Source organism: Lepisosteus platostomus, chromosome 12, assembly GCF_059453375.1.
Source record: "Lepisosteus platostomus isolate fLepPlt1 chromosome 12, fLepPlt1.hap1, whole genome shotgun sequence".
NCBI lineage: Eukaryota > Metazoa > Chordata > Actinopteri > Semionotiformes > Lepisosteidae > Lepisosteus > Lepisosteus platostomus.
The window spans coordinates 19,278,586-19,295,917 of NC_142622.1; the positions used below are offsets into that span (position 1 = coordinate 19,278,586).

The 17,332-nt window shown below is 39.4% G+C and overlaps 1 protein-coding gene across 7 annotated transcripts in view; it reads left to right on the forward strand.

Annotated features, from left to right (window-relative positions):
- The window catches only part of znf516 (zinc finger protein 516), a 70,409-nt gene extending 53,382 nt beyond the window's left edge, over positions 1 to 17,027 (forward strand). For all 7 annotated transcript variants that reach the window (XM_088601284.1, XM_088601282.1, XM_088601286.1 and 4 more), the window contains exons 3-6: positions 3,273 to 4,736; positions 9,415 to 9,519; positions 10,662 to 10,729; positions 14,241 to 17,027. In XM_088601284.1, the coding sequence (XP_088457410.1) occupies positions 3,273 to 4,736; positions 9,415 to 9,519; positions 10,662 to 10,729; positions 14,241 to 14,300 (1,697 nt within the window). In that variant the 3' untranslated portion in view covers positions 14,301 to 17,027. The remainder of the gene's footprint in view (positions 1 to 3,272; positions 4,737 to 9,414; positions 9,520 to 10,661; positions 10,730 to 14,240) is intronic.
- Positions 17,028 to 17,332: the final 305 nt, after the last annotated feature.

Below are 17,332 nucleotides of genomic sequence, written 5' to 3' on the forward strand. Positions count from 1 at the left end.
ATTAAAAACAGATGGTAGTCTGCTTGGTTACTGAAAAATTCTGCAGAGTTGTTTCCCATCTGTTACAGTAGAAAAAAAAAAGGCGTAGAGATTTGTAGTATTTAAATAGCTATATTCCTGAAGGACTCAGTAAGTGTAGAAAGCCCTGTTCCCAGGCCCTGTTTTACAGTAAATGTGAGTGTCATGCATTCTTCTGATGCTGTTTAGCAGCTGTTCTTCACATTCACAGACAAAATGATATAGATCGCCGTCATGTGGAAAATAACGGCACTGCTCCGTTTAGTCTTGATCCGTATTTCAGCGGCCAGACTCTTTCGTCTCATTCAGTGAAAAACTGCTGGCGCGCAGAATATTTAAGAATATGTTACTATTATCTAATTTCCCCATGAAGCCCATAGAGGGGAAAATTGCCATTGAAAGAGCTAAAACTGAAGACATTTGGATTTAAATAGTATTGTACTGGAATACAGAAGAAGAGGATAAACACGCTCTTTAATTCAGTTTAAATTAAATCTGTTTTCACTGCTGAAAATCCATGTCGGTTAATTTATTGTAAATGAATAAACGCCTATTAAGACTATCGGTTTTTCAGACATACTATCATAAAGAGTTAATTCTACAATAGAAAGTGATTTCTGACCATCCATAGAGTAATCAAATAGATTAATCCATAGAGTAATCAAAATCAAATGTATCTTCTTTCTACTGGAAATTAGTTTCAACTATAATATTTTTTTATGCATGCTTTATTGCATTTTCAGTAATAAATGCATTACCGAACCATTGTGTGAAAGGAACATACTGGGATCTCTTAGAAAACTTCACTATCAGTGGGAACTATATATACAAATAAAATATGTGTTTCTTCTTGTACGAAGATGTTTAACAACAAGATACAAAGTATCTTAAGATTTTAATCAACTTTCCAAGAACAGAAGGGAGATACGGTGTGATGATGCCATCTGCTGGCCATGATTCAGCATCACATTTTATTAGAACTGAGGTTCAGTATCGGATGTAAACTACACTTGGTCACTGTACAGGTTCTGCTAATTAGGTTACCGTATCTTTTTAATTACCAAACTTCCCCTATAACTGTTAGGACCCCTCAAAATTATTTTGTGATTTTTATTAGTGAGGAATTCATAAACCGTTGTGTAGCCAACTCATATCGGAAAACACTGCGGTTAAAAGTAGTATTTTCAAGCAATATCAAATAAAGAAAAGAAAATTTCCCAAATCGAATTATAGTGCACTCCTTAAACTGTTCACACTAATCTTTAAAATAGGCACTACCAAGAAAAGACAGAAATGCTGCCGTAATGCCGTAAAGAACTGCAGTTTATTTAAAGTGCAGAGAACACAAAATGAAAACCTAGCTCCATTTTGAGCGGCTAGTTAACTTATTTACATCCCTGTCTATCAAAAAGGGAAGCTAAACTGTTTACCATTTTCAAATTTTGGTCTCTAACAAACTCTTTACATAGCTGTTTCAAGAATAAGTTTCTCTTTGAATAAGTTTACAGTTTCTCTCTCAAATGATGACGCTGTGCACAGAGGACCGACTCTTTGTCCCTCTGACAACAGAGCAAACTCAGTCTTGAAAGCCCTTACTTCCTTCTTTTTAAACTATCACCTGACCAGTTGTCTCACAGTAACTGGTCAGGTGACTGAGGCCAGACGCTTTCTGGGGAATGTAGTCCAGATAAGGTTTTCCATCTTGTCTGAACCTTTTGTATCATCACAGTGGAAATGACTTTCAGAATTGTCAACATATAACCTATTGTAGTATTTTGGATATGAAATGTTCAAAATGAAATGAAAATGTAAATGTTCATTTATAAATTCCCTTGTTGTGTTCCCAGTAATTATGAGAATTTTAGGAGCTATATTTGACTTCTTCTTCAATGCTCTGTCAAAAACAGACACCAGCCTCCCCCTCCCTACTGACCCTGACACAATTGTTTTATTTTTGTACTTGAGAGTAATGAAATTTTCACTCTCATTCTATTGTTCTCTTTTTATTTACTGTTCCATACTGCACTGAAATGAAACTCCGTGAGTTGAAAATAGACAATTCTAAAGGATATTCCAGTTACTGTTAACAGTTGCTTTATGAAGATTTCCTCACCTGTTCTCAAAAAGCCCTTTTTCTCAGGAGTTACAGTACTGTCAGTGCTGTACCTGTTCCGTCATTAATACCCGTACACACATAGCTTCATTTTTGGAGAGCATGGAGCAAAGTGTGTGACCCAGAGGTCTGCCTTAAGCCAGTCTCCTGTGTAACATTGCTCTGAGCCCAACAGATTTTGAAATATTTGATTGTAGTACTTTAGAGCTCTCTGCTTGACTCTAAAGTCCTTGGGATAGCAGTTAAACAGTACTTTAAATTAGGTCCAGGAAACAATGCAGAGTTATTGTACATAAAAGCTGATCATATTGAATGGATATGAACGTGTATCAATATTTTGTATTATTTTTCTTGCTGAAGTTTTTATGAAGTGTAACTGCAGTTTAGAGTGACTAACACTTCCAACAAGGAGAGTTTTTACATTTTCTTAAGAGGAAGGCTGAGTCTTTCCTACCTAGACATCAGAGACATGGTATTCCAAACAAGATAGGATGTACATGTACTGTAACATGCATATCTGAACTCCAAGTCTCACATTGTCATAACATGATTCATTTATGGGCAATGAAGAGAGTGAATAAAGGTGACATAATTTGCAGCAGACAAAATCAATTGCCAAAACTTGAGACACATACATTTTAAATTAACTTGGACATATTGTAACAATACAGTAAATATTGTCAATAGCAACGTCATGTTTTGTTGTATCACCTGTGATATCCTAGTCAGGAGTGTTTGTGAATGTTGTTAGTCTATGTATTGTCCATGTTATCAATCTCCTCTAAGTTCAGGTTTAAATAGCAGCAAGTGAGTGTGTAATTTGCTGGGTCTGAGAATGTTTTTCTGCTGATTTCTGAAAGGTGGACAGGTTTCAGTTCCTTTAGCGGCAGATAGGGAAATTAACATGGCCTAAAGCTGTGATCTTAATACATAATATTCTACTATATATCATACTATATTAGCAAACAGTACAAAACAGTGGGATAGTTTTGTATGGACGATGTTTGGAGAGTCATTGAGAAGCTTAAAAAGGAAATCACAATTTAATGTGTTGTGTGAAACTGTATTCATCTATATGCATGCATACACATATGCACACAGGGTCAATATGTTGATTCTTGTGCCTCTGTGTCTTTTACAGATGAAAAGCCATACACTTGCAGCCACTGTGATTTTACTACTACGGAATCCTCCTTATTTATGTCACACATGAAAGATCAGCATGTGGCCAGCCGGCCCTTCGTGAATGAGCTCGCCGTTTCAGAAGTGGAACCCAGTCATGACTCTTCGCCACAGAGCAATCTGCGTGTCCAGGGAGAGAATGGAAGGTGTTCCAAAATGAGTTCCAAGATTGCCCAGCAGCCCTGTGACCCATCGGACTTCTACAAATGCCTCAAGGAGGCAGTGACTGATCCCAGGCCAGGTCAGGCTGAGTTCAGGAGAAGTGCTGGTCAGAGGTCATCAGAGAAGCCACCTGTCGAAGGAGGCAAGTCATCAGGGCATGAGAAAGAGAGTGGACTACAAGACGAGAATGACACCACCCCTTTAAATCTCTCTACATGCTCCAGACCTCAGAGCAGCAGCGACAGCGTCACAGAGGACCTATCTACCTCACCTGCGGAGAATGCTTTGGTTAGGCACCAGTGTTTGTACTGTCCTCACACAACCTGCTACCCAGAGGTCCTGTGGATGCACCAAAGAATTTCACACAAGATTAGCAGCAATGAAATGGCTCCAAAGTGGGTCCAGAAAAATGGCTTCAAAGGCCCCAAGGAGAGTTTAGCTTTCTTGAGCCAGCGGAGACGCACGGGGCCTCCTCCAGTCTTAGATGGGAAAGAATGCCAGCCTCTTCCAGGTCCCAGAATCACCCGCACACGGCCTCCGCTGCAAAGTGGCTCCCAAACACCAAAGGACAGGGCCTGCTCCAGCCAGCCCAGCACATCCCAAGGCCGAGATTCCTGTACCGCAGATAAATCAGGCCCCAACGTCTCAGGCCTACATCAAATCAAAAAACACAAACCCGGCAACCCCCAGGGCAACTGCAGCAAGCATGCCGAGGCAGGGCACGTCCGGCCCAAGGTGGACATTTATCCCAAAGTCGCGCCTGCCGGAGCCTTTGAAAAGAATGTCGGGGCGCCTCAGCGGCCTCCGGGAAACCAGAAGTCTGGAGGCAGGCATATGGAGAAATACATGCTCCCACCAGAAGGGCTGGGCTTCATGCTCTCTACCAAGCATGGCCTGTCTGAGCACACGAAGGCCAAAGCCTTCTCCACACAGCCCCCGTCGTATCACTCCCCTATAAAAGGTCAGCAGAAGAACAGGCAAGACATCACCCCAGTTACATCTACACAGCGAGAGCAGAGGGGGGATGCCCGTGCCATAGAAGGCTACAGTACGAATGGACGAATGCTGGGCGGCTCGCAGACACACAGTGGTGCTGCACCAGGATCTCCCTCCCTGCAAATCCTGATGAAGCAGGAGCAGCTGTCAGAAGGACCAGAGACATCTGTGGACATCCTGAGTTTCCTGAAGAACTGCAACACTCACGACCTAGCCACCCTCTACCATCGCTGGGGCTCCAACAATCCCATGCTGGACCAGACAGGTAAGGTGGAACATTAGCCGGCTTTGATTGCTTGTCCTCCATGAGTCTCCTTAAAAACACCACAGGATGAATCTTCTGGGTTGTGCACAGATCTCTGTGCTCATGCCAGGACTAATCGTAACCTGAAGTGTTAACCCTGAGCCGAAAACAGAGTTGTAACCTTCACCCCAATTCAGCTGGAGCCAGTGAACAGTCACACACAGAATGTTTTTATTTGGACAGCTGGCTAACCAAATGCCATTTAACACTTGTGTCCCGTCAAAATAAGCACAGGTGGAGGGAGTCAGGGTCATGGCAGTAGTCTCAATAGCTAACAGTTTGTTGTCTGCTAACATATATATCCTGATACTGTATATGTATTGACCTCTGATTCTTAGAACAAGGTGCAAATATGGTCAGGGAGTGCAGCAGGTAGTGAAAAGCGATTTTAATTTTAAGTACATTCGGACATAGATGTGAAATGAAGCGGGGAAGAGCTCATTTGAACTTCTTATTGGCAAGATAGGTTTCTCTGTTGTCACCTTTATTATTAAAGTGACAATGTGAAATACATAGGCTAGTTTTACTAGTTGTCCATGTGTATATGTATAAGAGGGTGCAATTTCACAATATGTAACAATGAAGAATAATATTTATGCAGTTGCATCTTTTTATAGATTAGGAATCTCCAGTTATGTGGAATTGCCAGCTGTCTAAGGCTTGAACAGTGGCAGGTAGGGCATGTGACAGGAGATGTGCCGCTGATTGAAAGAGTGACTCACTAACGCTTCTCTGGTTGGGGAATCCCAGTTGTGGTGAGCTAGTGGTATTACCAAGGGTCCGCGACTCTGTCAGTGCAGCCTGGTTGGTAACCCCTATGTGGTGTCACAAATGCAGGTGGGCAAGGAGGTGTAGGCAGAGGATCCGAAAACTTGTCACACAGAGAACACAGCAAGCTCCGGCTTCTACTGGCACAGTCAGCTCCCCGACTGGAGCCACACAGTCGGGAGTCACTGGAAAAGCCACTCCATTAAAATCCTGTAACAAGCCACTGCCGTGTGAAATCCATCTGGATGATGAACTGTCGAGGAAGCTGTCAAGGTCTTGTTCACACATTTTGCTTTTCAAAACTGACAGCTGTGAGTTGGGCATTTTCTGTTAGACCAGAAGTTTGCCCATTTGTATCAAAGTAACTGACATACACCAAACTGCTCTTTCTTTCATACCTTCGGTCATTAGAGCTCTTTGCACTGTATCAAGTACTTGCTGTAGGTTTGACAGGTCACTTTCGGCCTCTATTTTTCTTTAGGTCCAAGGTGTCAGAGCTGACCCTGCTGATTTTGCTCCGGTCTCAGTAATTAATTTATAAAGCTGTATTAACTCAGAAGTCACAAAATGTGGAGCACAGTAGAATGAAAGATACAACAATTCATTTTCTGTGCCCACTTAATCAGGGAAGTTTGGAGCATTGTTCCCTTTTTGATACCGTTTTGTCTCACCTGCTGAACTGCTAAGTACAGGGTATGTGGTATATATGGAGTGACTCTCTCCTTACCTCTTGTTTCCTTTGGTGTTTGTTTTGCTCTCATTGGTAAAAGGACTTTCATTAGTTTCAGTGGTTAATTCTTCTCTGGTCTTCTCTGTTTGTAATTTGGATGGATTAAGGTTTTGCGTTTTAACTCTGGTCCATATTGTGTCACACTAGCCCTGTTTGTTCACATCAAGGAGGCATGTGAGGCACACATGAAAGGACAGACACAGACACACTGCGGGTGAGCCCAGGCCGTGAGAGAAACAGAGACAGAGGGAACGACTGAACCTCTGAGGCGAGCTAGCCTGAAGGAAGAAGAGATTATGGTTGACTAGGAAATGTCCAGAAAAGCTACAGTTGGAAGAAAGTTTTATTTTTATTTTAAGCAATAAAAGACGTGGCTACACCCATCGCCGCACTATCAGCCTACAACGCCTGAGCTGTAATTTCTCTGGCCTGTAAAATATGAAGTTCAGTCCTACACACTTCTACCCTTATTCCCATCTTAACTGAAAATGATCTTGTGAGAGGAATAAGATGGGACTGGACTGCAGCTGTTTCAGAGTACCGTGAGGTGTACGTGCCATGTGCCGTTTGAGCTCTTGGAGATCCAGTGTTGTGTCTGATCAGGGGAGGAGGGTTCCTTATAATAAATTCAGAGTGGAAGTGTCAAACAGGGTAGTGAAACAAAGGGTTGAAGTCAAGTGTCACTGAAGTTTAAAAGTGAAATTCTGCTCATAGCAAAATACTTAATTAAATTCAGAAAGTTTTGAGTAGTTTTCACTATACTTAATGAACTGGGTGTTACTTGACATAGAGCATCTTGTTTGTCTCCTTCAGTTATTTTTTTCCTGACGCCTTTAGATTGAAAAGAAATACCTGTCATGAGATGAAGATGACAAAATGGGTGAAGGTGACATATGAAAATGGATTTGCAGGAGGTCCATTAAAGGACAGTGTTAATGCGTTACAGGCTCTGCTCATGAGCTTCAGAAAACTAACATTACTATCTTTGTGACCTCTCATATGAACAAGATTTTATGAACATCTGCACAATGTGTCACCCCAACCAACGAAATGTGACAAAAGTAAAAACAAAGCATCCTAACCCTCTGAAAACATCAAACCTCACCTCTTCTGAACGTCTGTCTGGGAAGTACCTTCCCTAGAGTGGCCCCCAACAGTGCTAGAGAGCTTATCCAGCAGTAAGCACAAACAATATGAGATTAAAAAAAAAAAGTTTATTTTCATAACAGAATTGCACGCCTTGATATTATTTTCACTAAGGAAATGTGGATGTGCACTACCAAGTTCTTAATGCTAGAAGGTCTCATTCATAATTGTGTCTATTGTGAATCATGAATTCTATGTTACCAAGCCATATCACAACTATAAGCAAAAACATTTATTTAAGCTCACAGCCAAATTAAATTCAAGGTGTACATGTATAATCTAAAGCCATTTGTCCTCAAAAGCCGTAGAAATATTAGTTTTTTAGAGTCTTGTTTTATAATTAGTCACCCAAATCCATTACGTTTTTTAGCTCAATTGAAAACTGGCTTTACTGATGCCAAAGCGGGTACACATCCCATCTCCAAAATGCTCATCAGGAATTAAAGGCAATCAGGAGAGAAAGGACAGTTTGGATTTTTAGCTTTTTTGTCCACACACTAACAGATTGTAAAATTGCACTCCAGCCCTTATGTTATTTGTTAATTTTTTTGTATCTTGGGGTATTTTCTCAAGTCATTTGCAGCTATGTAAACAAACGTCACAACTGCCTTCATTCCCAAATTTCTAAAGCAGGGATGGTGACACCCCATGTGTCATTTTACAAGCGCATACATAATGTGGAGCCTCAGGCGTGATAAAACCACGAGATAATGAAGTGTGGATTGATACAACAGATTATGACACAAATGCAAATCACAAAAATGCGAACAGCAGCACAGTCAGTGTGGAAAACAGGCTTTTAAAAATACACATAAACAAAGTTTCCAAAATGGATAGCACTGGTACATCCTCTATTTACAGTATACTTTGCAATCATTTTGATGAAAGGTGCTACAAAAAAAACTACAAATTACTATTAGAATTTTTCCAAACCATGAACTGGTAAAAGGGAAATCAGAATCATATGCCATCTGATGTACTTTGCCCTAAACTACATACTCGCAGTGACTTGTCAGGAACAGACTGAAGGGTTTGTGTTGTCGTTTATTTAGCCTCATGCCATTAATATGCAAAGCAAGGGTGGAAAAAAAAACTTAAATTAAGTCACAGCTGCTTTGAAAAATGGTGATTATAAAATCCCTATTCCGACATTTTTTTTCTGTATTCGGTGTAGCCGTTTTCCTAAGGTCAAGTACAAAACTTGATGTAGCTAGCCTCAATGTTGAAATAAATAAATAAAACATGCATTGTGGACAGATGAAGTCTCTGTCGTGTGTCAGGAGAGATATCGTCACATTCCATTTTAGCCCTTTGAGTCAGATACAATAAAGTGACCTTTTGAAAATGAGGATGTTTTCGGTGGTTTTCCATGAATGCTAATGGATCAGAAAACATGTTTACCAAGGCCAGCGGAAGGGCGCCTGAGCGGTCTGGCAGCGACACTTTCATTCATAGATGTCCGCAGTCCCTGCCTTCCAGGGCCCGGGTCAAAACGGCACCAGCAGGCAGGTGGACGGCTCAAGGTTTGATCGGGCCGTGATGGCTGCGCTCACTCTGCATTTCTCTGCGCGTTGTCCCTGGCCCCTGGGGGGGACAGGCGAGCTCTGGTCCCACTCACTTCCCATTATCTGTGCGACTTGTCTGCTGCCACGGTGGCGTCACAGTGATTTGCCTGATGTCCCGCTTGACAAAGCCGGGTGATGGCTGGGAAGTGTATCCAGCTGCTCTGAAATGCGCACACCTGACATGCCAGTCCTGGAGCGGGCACATCACGGGGCGACTCTTTTAATCGGCTCTAATTTATGCATTCTCGCAGTCCTGTGTGTGTCTGGTCTGTCAGCTTCTGCCGTGATGAAGGCTGACAGTTGTCATCCAGGGCCTGAAGGTAGCCTCGCATAATGACACATTAGACATACTAATGATGTTTTTTTTTTTTCCTGGCATAATGTTTTCTTCTTTAACTTTTTTCTTTTTTTTTTCCCCTGTGAACCACAGGGATGCTGAGGTCACCGGTCCGACAAGGAGATTATGTCTGCAAAGAATGTGGAAAAAACTTCAACCAGCCCAGCCACCTCCGGACACACATGAGGTCCCACACAGGTAGAGCTTCTTTAACTCTGGAGGCACCAAAAAAAAAAGACAAAGACAAAATATCAGGTCTCTTTCAAAGAATCGCAGGAAGAAAAAAAAATCTGGTTTGTTTCAGAATATACTTGATTTTAATAGAATTTAACATAATCAACAAAGGTTATTCCTTCGAAGATTATCTTTAAAACAATCTGGTTTTGTTCTTTGGTTCAATTTGATTGTACATTTTCTGCACTGCATCACAAAAGGGATATTTGTTGTCTTTTTCTTTTTTTTATATGAAGTAAACCCAAGTGATATGCTTGCAGTACTCAGTTTTTACTCTCGAAGACGTAAAGATAGACAGTTATAGTGAGTCTGTCTTCTGTGTGTGTGTGTCAGTGTGCGTCAATGTTCTGAGCCACAGCCACTGTCCTTGGACGGCAGAGGCTGGGTTTTGAGTGCACATCAGATTTGCTTGTGATGCTGACCTGTGAAAAATTGTATACATTATTAATCAGATGTCAATAAGGGAGATGTAATTGTGCATGCTAATGAGATGCATCACTACCAGCATTATGAGCATCAAATGTCCATTTCAACATGGTACCATTTGCCCATATGTATTTGTGTTTGAGCCAGTTTTTAGAAATATGTATCTTGCCCTCATGACCTCATCTGCAAGGATTGCTGTGATATCTGGAGTTTGCAAAAGAAGTGCAGATTCAATCCCTGAAGACACATTAGTTGCCTCTTACTTGCGCCCTTTGCCCGCTTCTTAACATTCTGCCATCAAGGAACCTGCATTTATCGCAGGAGACAGAGAGATAAGTAAGTTCTTTATTGAGAGTGTGAATGATGCATGTACAAGCCAGCCTGATGCAAAGTGACAGAGGCCAAATGGTAAGTAATGCAAGAAGTGGGTCCCCTTTATACATAGAGTTATAATTAATGTTGTCAGTGATTGCTTTCTTCAGCATAAATGTCCAAATTAAAAAGGGCAGAGGCCCCAGGCTGCCATTAGCATACTCTCTAACTGTAAGTGTCATATTAAATTGGTATTTTCAGTCCAAAGGCTACTTTTTTTCATTTCTGGTGATGGCAATCTGTAATGGTTTCAAATAATGTTCGTTATCTGAAGTCTTAGATTTTAACGAGCCCCCTTGTTCCCACAGTGGTATTTGAGTCTAATGGACTCCGAGGTACTGAAGTTCACACCACCTCTGCAGACGCCTCAAAACAAGTATGTTTTATCATTAATTGGGTGTTTGGTTTCATGTGCGTGTTGGGGAAGGCTTTTTTTTCTACTAACAGAGATACTCATCTTGGGAAATGAATTAAAAATATGAGAATTCAATGTTAATGGTCAAGAGTTATCACGAAAAACGGAAGGTGACTCAAATGCAGTGTTTTAGGGTTTCGTGAACAGAGCCTCGAGTCCAGCTACTTTTTAGACTGGGAGAGAAGCTCGCAGCCAGATTTAAGGCCGCCTGAAGTTTTCTTTTATACAACTGGTGGATATACTGTGGCAGTGCATAGATCCATTAATCTTTTGATTCTTCAGTGTTCTGTTCAGTCCACCAGGGTGTTTTTAAAAATCATTTCAGTATTGTGGTTTGGACAACCTACCTGTCCAGATGTAATAATGGACTCATTAATTTAAAAATTGTCCTTGTATTAGGTTTCTTCCAATTTCAAGAGATTTCTAATACAATACCAATGATATGGACAGTAGCACATTTTCTTTCTACATAAAGTGTGAATAATTATAGTGACTTTTAAAATAACATTACAAATCAGCAGTCTAGGACTTCACAGCTGAACACCTAAAATTTTATATTCGAGGTAATTCCTTAAATTAGCTTATTAATGAAAATATACATGAATATACATTCCCAGATGACTTCTGTAAAACCGGATGTCAGCAATAATGAGGTTATTATAATGAGTTAGTGATTTAGTTTTGCATGAACCTTTCCCAAAACAGGCATCATGTGATTAAGAAAAAAGTAACAAAATGTACTAGAAGAAAGCAACCCTTTGGACTTATTGGAGAGGTTAAGATTAAGAGAGTTTAATACAGAGGCAATTTAATTTAACCGGGATTTAATTAGAAGGATGAAATCAAGGGGTTGACCCACCATCAATTACAATTTAGACATCTCGTGCCTAGTGGAGGCTTTGTGTTTCCCAGAAGCCTCTCCTGGAACCCAGTGGAAACCCTGGAACCCAAGAGAAACGTGGAAATGTGCTGTTTGTGATTAGTATGTAGTTTCTGGTTTGGATTTCTCCCAGGCCTAAATCAAATACTCGCTTAAGTGGCAGTATCATTATTTTGTATTTTTTTGTAAATTTTGTGCATTTTTTTTGGTATTTTGTGGTTTGTGACCGTGACGTAGCAGTGACTCCTAATATTAATCTGATAAATATCAAACACCTATGATCATTTTTCCCCAATAAGAAAAGGCAAGACAGCACAGTGCACAAGTTTGAATTCGTTCTGCTGGACCCATGTCTATACTCATCACCTGTGATGAACTCTTGACCATATACAGTTTCATACTGATAATTAACAAAAAATGTACAATTTGAAACTGAAAATTATACTTCTTTACTGATCCACTCAAATTTTGGTTTGTGGGTGCTAACCCAATTTTGTTTTCCCATTTTGTTTGAAGTACAGTTTCAGATATCTCACCAGCTGTATGATGCAGTATCATCCGTTAAACAGGGAAAAAAAGAAATAATACATTACCGTTGAGGAATCTGGTTCACGATGAGTATTACTGTTAAGGTGTTTTATTGTTTGTGAGGCAGCTCTGTCTGCCACGGTTTCTCTGTGCTCTGTGCAGTGGTGTCCTTTCCAAATTTCACCCTGCCTTGCTGTTCGGTGTCAGCTCTGTTGGAAAGATTAATTTGCCCTCAGAATATCGTTGCCTTTTCCCAGTTTGCTTATGCAGTGGAATATTTTCAAAGACAAAACAACAAATGAATTAAATGAATTGTAGTTCATGTTCACAGACAGCCATCAAATGGTGCTTACATTCTGTAAGCTTCTCAAATACATGTATATAATTAGGTATTTGTCAGGGGCCATATTAAATCTATTGTTCACAATGTATTAGAGTTAAAATAAGCTTTTGTGTTATGTAGAACACTGTTTCTTTCTTTTTTTTTCTGTTGGCTATACTCCCAGGATGAAGCATTAGTCTTATGGTGCTCGGTGTATATTAACCATTTAAACTGCTACATTACAGTCTGTTGCAGATTGCTATGATTTATAGTCTGCTTCCTGCTTTTTCATGTGATATATTCATATGTGTTTGTTTGGTTTTTAGGGGAGAAGTTCTTGTTTTCAGATTCATTTTTCAAAATAATAATTAGGTACAATTAAATGGCAGACTCATTTGTTTCATTCAGGTCTGTATGGTTTATTTATGTGATCAATTGTGAAGCACAGTAGATCATTTTAATTAAAAGCATTATGCAGTGTCTATGATATTGCTGTTCAAATGAATAAGTAATAGGACAGTATTTATCAGCGTGTATCTATGTGGAACAGAATCCCCTCTCAGCCCACCACTGCACTTGATACAGATGGCTTAAAAAAGTATGTCTCTCCTGGGACAACATTATTTGTGTCTGAGCAATGGCATAACTTTGTAAAAATGTGTTAAAAATGGATTTACTCTGGGAACCCAGACTACCCTGAGCAACAGTCCCATATTTTTAATCTTAATAGAAAGAATAGGGAATGCTAAACATGTTCCCTCTTGTTAGCAAATAGAATTTACGCAGTAAGTTCAATCTCAGTCCTTAATGCTCAGATGGAGTTTTCCTTTTTGACTTAGGAATAATATAATTTGTTAAACAGTAAATGATCACTAATTTCTGTGGCAGTTGCTAAATTGAGTCGTTTTATTTGCGGTTTAAACTTGTGCAGGAATAAAGCAGAAACGTTGATAAATGAGAAACTCAATAGGCTCATATTTATACAGGCCAAATTAATAACCATGTGCTCCAACTACTACTAATGTCTGTTGATCTGAAATGTTTTACATAAAACCTGCTGGCTAAATTCAAATGAGAGCTTATTGCAAAAGGTATTTGAAACTGATATGGCTTTATGCAGTTCATGTTTTAAAAAGCTGAATTTGAAATGTTTTGTGTACTGACATTTTCTGTACAACCACACCTTAAGAAAAGGGAATACTGGTAAATCTAAAATCAAATCTGGTGAATTTTAGAAAACATTTTGTTAAAGATAACAGTTTCTCCAAGATGAACAAATAAACCTTGAATCTGGACTTTTGTGTCAGATATTATGATGTTGTGTTTTGTATTAACATTTGTTTGTTTTTAACTTTAATTATGTTGAATTTCAGGTTTTGGAGCTTGGAAGTTTTCTTTACTTTGATGGACCAGTTCAGAACTATTTGTCTAATACTGTAACAATGTACTGTACTGTATGTAGAGGTAGATAAGAGGGTAGTGACATGTTTACAATTTGTTTGTGAGGTTTAAAAAGAGGGTTTTCTCTGTTTTGATCAAAGAGTTTTGGCAAAACTGAAGCACAAAAAAAACATCATTTAAAAGTTTAACCTCAGGGTAAGACCATGGAGCACCCAGTACCATCCCATCAGTCACGCCTGTAGTTTCCATCCAGCTTATTTAGTTGCCTGCTGGCTTTGTAAAGTGACTGAAGCGCAATGTTTACTGTCTGTCTCCTGTTCTGTCTGTCTTTTTTGCTGCAGGGGAGAGACCGTTCCAGTGCAGATACTGTCCGTACAGTGCCTCTCAGAAAGGAAACTTAAAGACTCACGTGCAGTGTGTGCATCGCGTGCCCTTTGACAATGCGCAGTACCCCGATACGAGAAGCAGACAGTCGCGCGTTGACAACTTTGGCCAGCCTCTGGAAGAGCAGGTGGAGAAACTGCTTAAGGAACCCAGAGTGTCCGAAACCACTGTCCATGACTGAAAAAGAAACAAAAAACGAACTGCAACACATCTTTGAGTTTCAGCAATTGTATTAGAGATGGATACTTTAAGAACCTTCGGAATTGCAGCATAGAAGATTTCTTGAAATATCTTTTCAGAATGTGAGCGCCGTTTGATATATGTGCATCTACAGTATATAAAAAAGACAAACTCAAGAAAAAATGACACTGTGAAATAGTGCACTGGTTGTATGATTTCAGCCATTTTAGACTATATTTGAGATTTTCTAATTGCAAAGCTCTTGCGTTCCCGAATCTTGTCTTATTTACAGATTAACATGGTGCGTACTTCAGAATATGTCATGAAAAAAAAATAAAAGGCTACCATATACTGAGAGCCTTGGGGTGCACAGGTTTGCAGGGACAGCTGTGAAGGTTTTGCCCTGACCCTCCGTGTTGTCTGGATTCAACCAAATCTTAAAAGCCATTGGACTGAAAAATGCAGGATGCACTCCATGCTACCTTTGAGTTGGTTTGCTCTTATTGTTTTTCCTTGAGGACCTTGCTGTACTCTGGAGAATTGGTTACACTTGAAAGCTGCTTCAGATCTAACAGTTTGAAGTCCAGAATCCAAGCAAAGTCTTGAAGCATTTGAGATTGTCTGTAGAACACTAAAAGGCAAGGCTTTTCTGTTTTTTTTTCCTCAGGTCCTGTGCAGTACAGGGATATATTCCACAGCCTGTGTTCACAAAGAACTCTTGGTGGTACTACTGCAATGCATGATGTAGAAGTGAGAGAGTTTGATCTCAGTTTTGGTTCACAGTAAGAACTGATTGGTGTTGCAGTAACAGAAGGTGCAATGAACAGATTCCAGCAGCACAGTACTTGATACATGAGAAAAAAAGGCTTTAGTTTGGCAGTCTTTTGACCACTCTCAAAATGAAATCATGTGTGCGCTTTGTGACCACAGTTCTGCTGGCCCTAAGTGATGTTTTATTTCCCTTCTGAGTCCACTGGATTCTTCTCCAAGAAACATCATATACCTCCATTGCAATAATAGCTTTTATTTTGACTTGCAAGTCTGTGGCACATTAGGACAAAAAGCCATGTGGTAAATGCAACTAAAAGCTTTCTTTATTTTATTTTATAATGTGATCCTGTACCTGTTGCTGTCTACAACTAATATCTGGTTTGGACCTTCGCACACACAGCCCTAAGTTATTGCATTATAAAAATTTACTGCTGCCTTGGAAAGAGAGAGACTGTACTGGCGAATTTTTGTAAAAACATTGCTAGATTTTTTTAACTTGATAACATTTTATAAGAACCATAAAACAAAAATAGGAATTTCAGGCATGTGAACATATAAATATATATTTTCAAACACCGGTAGTTTTTAATTGTAAAATAATGAAATAATGATCTAAAAATGTATGTATCAAATGGTATATATACATAGATATGTATATTGGAATACAGAATAGTAATTGGCGTGTAACAGATTTATATTGCTTAACATGTAGCGTGATGTTGTTTTACTGATATTATTGTACAATTTATGTAACTTGCTTTAAATTTCAACTGGTTGCTCTTTAAAATTTACTTGATATGTTCTGAGTAGAAACGACATTGGAGAATATTTTTTCCAGTTTCTGTCTAACCAAACCCTTTACAACATCAGATACCAAAATGAAATTGTTGGTAAACTTTGGTGCACTCTGATTTTGCTATGTTATTTATTTCATTGCATATTGCTTTCTTCTCGTTCTGCAGAGAAACATCAGTGCAGCCGTGTAACTACATTCCAGTTTGCACTTGTATCTACTATGGAGTTTTAATTTGATTAACCACATTCTTCAAATACCATTTCTGAGATGGGCATTTGGCTTGAACATGTAATTCCTTTAGTTTATTTTGGTCTTTCGGTAGAGCCAGTTGAATTAATAAAAGAAAGTTGCTGTTATACTGAGAGAAAATGGCTGTCAGGATACAAGAAGCTTGCTGTTCAAAGGATGTCTCTCCTACTGGATGGCGCTGAGAGAACAGACTCTTTAGGAAGGGTGTGGCTTGAATATACACACTTCTAACAGAACCTGGTGAAATTTCCAGCCTATTTGAAATTAGACCTTGATTGGCACAGGGATCAATTTCACGCATGTAATGAGTACTATCCAGAACAAGGACCTTTAGCTGGCTTTGACTATCCCAAAGCAGTAGGAACCATACAGTAGAATGATTCACTCCAGTATGTTTTTAGATTGCTCAGAAGGGTGCCATCCCAAAGAAACTGGCTCTTCTTAGACTTTTGTGTGTTTCTTTGTGAGCAGTGTTGTATGGATTTCATTGTTATTTTACTTGTTGGATAGATAATAGTATTTAATGTGCGTTTGTTGGGTTGTAGTATTTATTTTCAGTCATTATTGATCAATTATTAATCATTTTTGGTTAACCCTGTAACATTCTTAGAAACCATCCACTGACTTGTTACCAATGAGAAATTCTCTACCTCTCCAAACAAAACATTTCTCACTCTTAACAGTTGTTTTGTACATTGTTCCAGTTGTCCTGTAATTTCCACATTAAAGAATACAGTAATCCACTGCCCATCTACTGAGCAGGAGTGTTCATTTATAATGTTATTTCTTGCAAGTTATTTTCAGGTGGTAAAAGAATCAGAACTTTACAATTTCTTAAAGCTTCCCTTAATATTACTGCCTTTTTAATTGCTTTTTCTCCAGGTCAGAATTTGCTTCCCTTTTTGCCCAATCTTTTTGCAAGTCTAATTTGTCTTTATTGTAAATGAACCTGTTCGGAGTTTTGCTCGATTTCAGCAGTGGAACTTTCAGAAAAGGGGAAGTCATTTCTGGTCTTGAACAGGAAGGTTTGGTTTTCAGCATCAAAAGCAGAAA